This window comes from Microtus ochrogaster, chromosome 8 (genome assembly GCF_000317375.1).
Source record: "Microtus ochrogaster isolate Prairie Vole_2 chromosome 8, MicOch1.0, whole genome shotgun sequence".
In the NCBI taxonomy this organism is placed as follows: domain Eukaryota; kingdom Metazoa; phylum Chordata; class Mammalia; order Rodentia; family Cricetidae; genus Microtus; species Microtus ochrogaster.
The window spans coordinates 80937118-80947409 of record NC_022015.1 but is presented as its reverse complement, the minus strand read 5'-3'; the positions used below and the strand labels follow the sequence as shown (position 1 = coordinate 80947409).

General features: G+C 42.1%; 1 protein-coding gene across 1 annotated transcript in view; it reads right to left on the bottom strand.

Moving 5' to 3' along the window:
• Smc3 (structural maintenance of chromosomes 3) overlaps positions 1-10292 on the bottom strand; it is a 39801-nt gene that overhangs the window by 29190 nt on the left and 319 nt on the right. Inside the window, exons 2-4 of the mRNA XM_005352472.3 lie at positions 9600-9675; positions 1833-1871; positions 121-188 (exon numbers count right to left, since the gene is read on the bottom strand). Of these exons, the coding sequence (XP_005352529.1) occupies positions 121-188; positions 1833-1871; positions 9600-9675 (183 nt within the window). The remainder of the gene's footprint in view (positions 1-120; positions 189-1832; positions 1872-9599; positions 9676-10292) is intronic.

The window sequence follows — 10292 nt, the reverse complement described above, 5'->3', positions numbered from 1 at the left end:
GAGACCAGCCTGGTCTACAGAGCTAGTTCCAGGACAGGCTCCAAAGCCACAGAGAAACCCTGTCTCAAAAAAAAAAAAACAAAAAAAACACTTAACCAAGTCTTAAAGAGTCCCACTCACATGCAACAAAGCCAATCGCTGCTCCGGACGAAGATGACTAAATTCATCACTGAGAACAAACTGAATTGCTAAAAACACAAAAATAAGGCTATTAGTACATTCTAAAGGAGAATTACAGCTTATTCATAACTCCGAATCTTAATAAAATAACGTTTTAGGTAATAAACATTGCAGATAAATTGTTCATATACAAAATGATTACAGATGATTTTCCAGTTTATTAGGCTAGTCTGGTAGGGAGAATGATATATCAATAAACTAAGCTTTCACTGAAATATAAAAGACATTCAAGTACCAAAAAAAGATTAGAGAAGCAGAAAGTAGGTCTTCTCCCTAATAAAAGTATATATTATACTAATTAATTAGGTCAACACTATAAAGACATGCACTATATAGTAACAAACTACATAAACAGGCCATACAAGGTTTTAATCACCTAAAAAAATCCTTTTGCCTAATAACAGTACAATGATGTACTGCTACAGTTGAACACATTTCTGCAAACCAAATTCCACGATCCCCCTGCACTGCTAATACCTACCAAACTTCTGTAAGAGCTAGCCCTACATTCTGCACAAAATACCTAACCAACGGGCCACTGTCCAAGAAATGGAACGCTTTAATTTAGCTATTCTGGTCCAGATTGACCCAAGAGATCTCTAAAAACTGCAAGTGTGAGAACACAACGGCGGGAGCACTCACCTATGATGTTATGTGCTTTGACAGAGTGTGTGTGTCTCACCATCACCTGGAATGGATGCCTTTTCCCTGGGATCTGAGATGCATGCTTTACTTCAATCTGCTCTCTCACCTCAACAAATTACAACCATTCTAGGGCTTTCAGTATCCTTCAGACACATGTGTAAGGAACAGAACCTTTACTCCTACTAAACCACTTCCAAAAGCACTGTAAACTAAGCTAACATTTTTAAACCCCCCTCCTTATAAACGCCAACTCCACTGTTTTTTTTCTCCTCAAAAAACTTAACAAAGGCATGTTATTCTTTTTTTAAAAAAAGATTTATTTATTATGTATACAAGTGTTCTGCTTGAATGTATACGCCTGCACAACAGAAGAGGGAACCAGATCTCATTATAGATAGTTAGGAGCCACCATTGTGTGTGCTGGGAATTGAACCCGGGATCTCTCAAAGAGCAGTCAGTACTCTTAACCTCTTAACTACATGATATTCTTAAAATACATTTTTATCATCTTTTTTTTTTTTGGTTTTTCGAGACAGGGTTTCTCTCATTTTTATCATCTTTAAACAGATATCAGCATTTTTACTACACTGTCTATCCTTTCTTAGAATCCACCCAAGATATACAGTCATTATTAGCAAAAATAACTTGAATAAGTGTTTCTGCCATCTCACATAGCCAGACTGAAGACAGACAATTCAGATCCTCATATCAGAACCTGCTACACTAAACTACAACTATGTATGACTTTTATGTTTCATTCAGGCACAATCTCAGAAATCAATCATTTTAATAAACTATTAAAGACACTTAGGGCTGGAGAGATGGCTCAGTAGTTAAGAGTACTAAATGCTCTTCCAGGGGACCCAGGTTCAATTCCCAGCACCCACAAACTGTCTGTAACTCTAGTTCCAGGGGACCTGACACCTATGGCAAAACACCAATGCACAATAAAAAATGGAAAGACACTTAAGTCTTCATATAGCTAAAATCCAAAAATCTATACTTACCATAAAAAAAGTTGCTTTTTCCAGATCCATTTCTGCCCACTATAAAATTTCAAATAGTACATACAAGTTAGTTCATATAAAAAACAGTCAATTTAAAATTACTAAATCTATTTAAAATTTTTTCCATAGTATTTTTTGACTTGGGAATTTTACATTATAAACCTGGAGCACATTCACTTCCCAGGCCTCCCAGGTATGTCCCGCCCCTATTTTAAAAATTCAAATGCAGCTTTCTAACATAATACCTTAATACTGAAATTAAACAAAAAATAGTAGGTAAAAGAAACCAGCAGAGCTGTAATTACCTACTAAATTTAATCTTTATATAGAATTTGGATAGGGCTTTTTTTTTTTTTTTTGTGGCACGTCTTCCTAGCACAGCCCTGGTTGGCATGGTAGTACAGGCTAGCTTCTAATTTTGTAATCCTGCTGCCTAGCTCCCTAAGTGCCGACACTATAGACGTGCACTATCACACTGCTTCAGATAGCTTTTCTGTGTGTGTGTTGTCTGTGTACACCCATGAACACATGTGGAGGACAAAAGTCAACATGGTGTCTTCCTTCCTCTCTTGCTCACTCTAATTTTTGAGATGGCCTCTCACTGAACCGGAGCTCACTGTTTCGGCTACCAACCCTATATATTCTACTCTAGCCCCAATGCTAAGGTTACAGATACACACTGACATGGCCCCTTCTATATGGTGCTGAAATACACTCAAGTCTCACGTTTGCACAGCAAACACCCACTAAGCCACCTCCCTCAGAGAGTTGATGTTTGCTCTCTCCCAATAGTTTAAGCAGCGCTACCTGACACTGGCAACTCATAAAAATGCACAAAAATTTGTATGCAAATTATATAAGATGTTTTTAGCAATTTGGATTCACATATTGTTAACCGTCTCATGCTACTTTTACAATCAATTCCACACACTGATACAGCCTAATGGAATGACAAAAGTGGAAACAGTTATAAAACATTTCTTTTGGTGTGTTTTTGTTTTTGCTTTTTGAGACAGGGACTTGCACTATGTAACCCTAGCTGGCCTCAAACTCAAGAGATCCTCCTGCCTCTGTCTCCCAGTTCCTCAGGGAATAAAGGTGTGCACCACCATGCCAGCTGTTAGACACATCTTAAAAAGATATTTCACTATTTTACTTTCAGGTTGTTCAAGACAGGGTTTCTGGCCCTGGCCCTGGCCGTCCTGGCCTTTGCTTTGTAGACCAGACTGGCCTCTAACTCACAGAGAGCCATCTGCCTCTGCTTCCCCTGGTAGTGCGCCTCACCCAGAGGAAATGTTAATTTTAAGTATGTGTATGTGTGCACACGCACTCACGGGAACAAGTTTGAGCAAAGGTTGCTAGGAACTGAAGCCTGGTCCTCTACAAAACCAGAACGTGCTTTTAACTGCTACATTACCTCTGCAGCTCTGTAAGGCACTTTTTCACTACCTGAATTTGAATGTCAGCTATTCCACACATTTGACTTTCACAGGCCAAATCCTAGGTTAATATGAGTACCAAAATTGCCACCTTGATGATTAGTAAAAGGAACAATCTATAGTTTATACCAATAATAGTATAAATACAGAGAGCTCTTGCTTAGAGGGACCACCTACTGTCAGTGACAAAAAGCAAAGAAAACCAGAAATAGAAAACTCATTATTTTGCAGCTCATCAATAAATTCTAAGCATAAAGGCATTTTTTAAAAAAGGACAGTTGTAGGGGGCTAGAGTGGTTAAAAGCACTGGCTCCGCTTCCAGAGGTTCTGACTTCAGTTCCCAACACCCACAACCATCTGTAACTTTTAGGGAGTCTGATGCTCCCTTCTGGTCTCCAGTTACCACACATGCAACAAGCAGGCAAAACACCCATCAATATAGAATATAACAAAACAAATTTAAAAACAGAATAGTTACATGGTCCAAAGGTATATCATATTAATTATTTACAAGGGGGAAAAAATCTCCTTGTAGCATTTATAAAGGGGAAAAACCACGGTAGTTAAAACACCAGCCATGATCTTACTAGTTAACAGTATAGCAACAGCACCAGTAAGAGGTGGAGAGACCTGTTTCCAAAAATGATACTGTGAGAACACAGAACACTACAGCACTTTTCAGAAGTAATGTCATGAAAGACAAAAATAGCAAGCACAGTGGTGTAGACATCAGTGTGATCTAAACACCTGGAAGGTGAAAGGATGGGCGACCCAGCAACACACTATCTCAAATCTGAATAAATTTAAATAGAAAATACCTTCCATGGTGGATAATGTCCCTCCAAAATTATTAAATGAAAATCCTAGTACCAGATATAGGATATAAATTGTTGATCAGGGAGGCCCCAAGTACCCTTAAATATTACAAGCTATTGCTGCTGATCTACTTGGCTGACCACTACAAACATACCCTACTGCTGAAGACACAACATGCTCGGTTGTAAGACAATGAGAATACAAGTTGTATCTGAGCTGGAAGTTTCCTTCCCCCTGGATAACGTTCAAAGCACTGCAAAGCACTACAGCAGCTGCTGGGGGAGAAAAGTCATTAATGGTCCTCACCCAGCTGTGCGCCCATAAACTACAATAGAGTCCTGCCTGGTAAGATATGCCCAGTGGTACAATAGTGTCATGACTACTGTTGGGGCAACCAACAGCTTTCTGGCTGGAAACTTCAGGTCTGGTACTGTGAACCTAGACAAAAGCCCAGAGCTAGGGAGTCATAGGCCCCAGGGAAGACCTACTACAGTTTTGCTAAATGGAGAAGACAGTTTTGTTTTTTTTTTTTTTTCTTAAGATTTTGCTTTTATGTGTATGGGTTCTTTGGCTGCAAGCATATGTGGGTACCACATGCATGCCTGGTGTCTGAAATCCAGAAAAAGGCATCAGATCCTCTGGAACTCAAGCTACAGACAGTTGTTAACTGTCATGTGGGTGCTAGGACTCCAACAGTATCATCTAAAGGAACAGTCAGTGCCCTTAATTGCTGAGCCATTTCTTCAGCCCCTAAAGGGACATGGTATAAAACTGCCTACTGAACTTTATTAGTTAGTGCTGCTCTCAGAGAAGATTCGTTTTGCAAAGGGCAGTGGTTAATCCAATGACTCACAATGGCCAAAGTGCAGAGACTGTGAAGTGTTTGTCCCTAAATGGATCCTCTATATCATCCTTCAAGGCTCAGGAAACACCACAGAAGAGGAGGCAGAAACAATCAACAGCCAGAGGTTGGGAAGGAGTGCTGTGTCTTCTAGACATGGCATGGCCACTACAGTCATCAGTTTACCACCGCCACGGTCACCTGCACAAGACTGGATCCCGCACCATTCCATCATGGTAGGCTAACAAGCTCCTGAGGCCCCATCACTCACTGAAGGACTATGGGTAATTAATGCATACTGATCAGAAAGTGTTATTTTCTTCAGTGGTACAGCAACTGATAATTTGCCAGACTCCAATAAAAAACTTAATAGTCCCAGATTTACACTTCTGTGAACAACCATAATTAAATTTAGTTGGTCGGAAGGGAAAAATAAATAGGAGGAGCTTGTCAGGAAACAGGACTTCAGTCTGTGGTCGGAGTGAGGGTAAGGGAAATCGGCTTTTTTGAAAACTCATATATACGTATGAAACTGTCAAATAAATTTTCAAAAGAAAATAATGAAGGTTGTTGAAATGTTCCAGATTAAAGGCTCCTAAAGAAACGTGACAATTAAATCTAATAGTTAATAATAAACTGGATCCCGTATTGGGGGAGTCCTGTAAAGAATACTTCTGGGTCTATTAAAATAACAAAAACCTGGAGAATGCTATTTTTAAGCTTATATAAGATGATAACTATACAATGACTACAAGAATATCTCTATCAGCAAAGATACATGTACCTTGGGGGGGTATAAAAAAGATGAGAAAAAAGATACAACGGTTAAAAACAAGCATCAGTTCTCATTGGGAAATTTTTCCATAAAGTCAAAATTAATCCCAAGTAAAAGCTGAAAAGATCAAGGGAGTATCTATAAGTCCTTAAAATGACAACTGAAGCTGGAGAGCTGGCCAATGGTTCCTAGCACCCACATCACATGGTTCATAACCACCTCTAACTTTCAGCTGCAAGAATTCTAATGCTTTCTACACATGGGCACACACACACCTTATAAAAATGTCACAATTCATTAATAACTGGAAAAATGAAAAATAATCTATAAAAATTACTCCTATCCATAGAATAAAACACTAAAAATCTTAAAGGATGCTAGACATTCAAGATCTATTCTAAGCTAGGCATAGTGGCACATGTCCATAATTCTAGTGCTCAGAAGGCAGAGAAGGGATTGCAGCAAGTTTCAGATCGGCCTAGTCTCCAGCACTAAGGCAGTAGGATCTTGAGTTTGATTCCAGACTGGGCTACACAAGACTCTACATGGCAAGTAAAATTATTCTAGCTGGATGTAGTGGTACACAGCTATAATCCTAACACTTAGAAAGCAGAAGCAGGATTACAGCCAAGTTTAAGGCCAACCTGGTCTACAGAGGGACTTCCAGGCCAGCCAGGGACACAAAGATTCCCTGATTTATGCACCCGTTTCCCAATACCTTGGGAAATAATCAATAGGTTGTTTCTGCCTATTCTAGAGATATGTTCAAGCCAGGCCTGTGGATAACTAAAGGAGGCTGTAACTCCACAACTTCTTAAGAGTTTTGTATCCAGAGCTAAGCATTACAGAAGTGTGAGGGAATCAATGCCTTATGCAGTAAACTATGACCAGTGAGTGACCGCCACCAGCAGACAAACCCTCTCCAGCCTCTCTCTGCGGACTTTTCCCAGGCACGGCAGGTCCAGAAAGTCTGTCTGAAGTTACCCAACAAGACAACAAACCAAATGTGTCTTCTTCAAAAACTGACATCAGGGGCTGGAGAGATGGCTCAGACGCTATTACAGAGGACCAGGTTCACTTCTTAGTAACCATATAGTGGTTCACAACCATGTCTTAACTCAGCTTCAGGGGATTTCCGACTTTGTAGACATAAAAACATGAATACAGTAAACACACAAATGCAGGCAAAACAATCATATACATCAAAATAGTTTGGATGAGAATGGTCTCCAGCTAATGGAACTGTTTGGAAAGAAACAGCCTTGTTGGAGGAGGTGTGCCCCTGGTGACAGGCTTTAGGGTTTCAAAAGCCCATCGTGCCGCTCCCACTTAGCTCTGCCTAGTGCTTGTGTATCAAGGCCTAAGGAGAACTCAGCTGCGGTTCCTGTCCCATGCCTAACTAGCCGTGCTTCTGCCGTGACAGTCACGGATCTAACTCTCTGAAATTGTACACTCCAAGTAAACTCTTTCTTGCTCTAAGTTGCCTTGGACACAGTATTATCACAGCAAAAGCAAAACATAAAATAAAAGGTTGACATCAGCTCTTCCACATCACTCTTGCCCTTAGATTGCACCTTCCATTGAAGCCTGCCTATGTCTTCTAGAAAAATCAGGGTTAATGCAAAGTTTTCTCTATTTTTTAAACATTTATTTATGTGTATCTATGTGCCAGGAACGTGTGCACACTTGCGTGTACACATGGAAGCCAAAAGGAGTACACTGGATCCCCTGAAACTGGATAACAGGTGGTTGTCAGCCTCCTGATGTGGGTGTTGGGAATCCAATTCAGGTCCTCTGGAATAGCAGAGAATGCTCCTAACAACTGAGCCATCACTCCAGCTCCTGGTTTTCCTTCTTAGTGATTGTACAGCTCAACATGGTATATTCCTGTAACCCAAGCATAAGCAAGAGGATCAAAAATTTATGGCCAAGTCTGTGCTATATAGTGAGGCTCTATCTCCAAATAAATAAATAAGTAAAATTAAAATTTAAAAGGGGTAGGGAGAACAATCATTTCTACATGGAACTATAATTTCTTTTAGGTTTCATGATTTATCATAATATCATATATTAACAGGTACTTCTTATTAAAAGGCTGGTTGAAGGAATCCTAAAAACTATACATACAAATCATCCATAATATCCACAGGAGATTGATTCTGAGAGCTTTCCTCTCCAGCCACAGATACCAAAATCTGAGGATGCTCAAATCCCTTCAATAATACGGTAGCATGTACACACAGATCCTCTGTAGATTATTTATAATGTCCAATGCTATAGTTAGTAAGGGACTAAAAATCTAATCTTTTTGTTGTGGTGACATTTTGTTTGTGATCTAACAAATAAAGCTTGCCTGAAAATCAGGGTGCAGAACAAGCCACTAGTTAGCTCTAGAGGCCAGGCAGTAGCGGCACACCTTTAATCCCAGTACTCTGAAGGCAGAGACCTTGGATCTATGCCTCCATTTCTTGCTTTTACTTATTTAACATGGCATGAAGTAACGAGATTGTTCTAATGTTTTGTTCCATGCCATGTTAATTCAATCAACACTCTTCTGTAGCTAAATAGAGTAGTTTTCTCTACTCCCACAAAGGGTTACAGCTCACACACCAAGGGAAAAAACCTTGGTCTCCAATTCTTGCTTTTACTTATTTAACGTCGAGGTGCGGCTACAGTGATGGGTTGGTCTTGGATTCCTGAACCCAAGCATCCTCTCACCTCAGCCTCTTAAGTAGCCGAACCATAAGTAAGTGACCATACCTGGCTTTCTTTTATCATTTTCTGTGATGTCTGGCTCTAAAGACCTCCTACAGCCGGGTGGTGGTGGTGCACGCCTTTAATCCCAGCACTCGGGAGGCAGAGGCAGGCGGACCTCTGTGAGTTCGAGGCCAGCCTGGTCTACAAGAGCTAGTTCCAGGACAGGAACCAAAAAGCACGGAGTAACCCTGTCTTGAAAAATCAAAAAATAAAAAAAATAAAGACCTCCTACGACACTAGAATTCATCATTTCCCCCAACCGATTTTGCATGCACGCCACAGCTACTGAGCGCACTGGATTAGGAGCTGACTAAGGCTCAGGTCCTGAGGGTGGTAGCCTGAGGAAAATGCTAGCTGTCAATCAGGCAGAAATGAGGCCTCAGCAGCATGCACTCATGCTGGTACACAAACTCAGACTTCTACCCTCCAGAACTACATCACCAACCTAGGGTACTTTGATAGCTGCCCTAGCAAACCGTAACAAGGACACTGTAAGAGCGAAAACTGTCAACACTACCCTCTGTTTTCTGATGGCTAGAAGCACAATTTCACCCGTCCTTTAGAAATTCAGCAGAATGTGTTTTTGCCAGCTGTAACAGCGAAATGGAGACTTAACAAACAAACAAAAATCGTAATAACCACTGCTAATGACAACGACTAAGTACCTTCTCAGTCTCTCCACTATCGTGAGACAGGTATGACGTCGACACACGCCTACCATGAAAATGCATGCTCACAAAGAAATTGGCAAGGGGAAATGACCGAGGACAATGTGGGAATGAGCCACCTTTCACTGCAATGTCAGCACATCAGAACAGAAGAGGTCAAATGTCTACCTCAGCCATCACAACTTAAAGCTTTCCGGAACACCCTCTCACACACAGAAGGCTCGCAACAGAAACACACAACCAACACCCTCCCACACACACGCTAGGCAAGCACTCCTACTACTGAGCCTGGCCCCCAAAACGACTCACCTCTGACTGAATTACCTGAGCATTCTACTTTCACGAAACAAGCAATTCGTAGGTGCAGATAAAAGAAATTCCATACCAATGTTCAAAGACAACTGTCTCCTTAGGCCAGTACACTTAGCTGTATCAATTCTAAAGCTGACATATTAAGCCAAGAACACTTACCAATAACGTTATGTTTGGAGCTGAAGGGATCTACAATCGTCTGATCTCGGTAACTTCGGAAGCCCTGGATAATCACCTAACAGAGAAGAGACAGCCTTCAGAACACGCCCTGGAAGAACTCCTACGGCAACATTCTTTCCTCTCCACGTCCTGCTTCCCATTTAATGCCAGACAGACACCTTTTGCTTCGCTTGGGAGCGTGCAAGTTAAAAAGCCGCTAGAGCCCTTCCGGTGATCTGCAGCTTCTGCGGGTGCAGGGCTGACGCGGGAGCAGCTCTCAAAATGAAGGGGTGTCCAGAATGACAGAGTGGGCTGTCCCTGCGAGCGCGGCGGCGCCACACTGAAGGCGGAGCAGGCAGGAGCTGCTCCCAGCCCGCCGGACTGCAAGCTCAGGGAGGGCATCTTTCAGCCGGACCGGGCAAAGCGGTCCAGCTTGGGGGAGACGGCGGGGGGCTTAGGGCCTGACAGGCCCAGCACAGAACCTTCGCCAGGCCTGTGTGCACGGCCCCTGCGGCGCCCTCCTAGCGGGAAGACCCTTCTGACAGAAGTAAACAACCGAGCGGAGGCGCGCCACTTTCTGCAACGAGGGTCCGCCCTGCTCGGGGACAGCCAGCAAAGGCGAGGTGGCGAGAGGCAGCCTTCGGGCGGGCGCGGGCTCCGAGGCCGCCCCGCCATCGCGGAGGCCCGGGCACC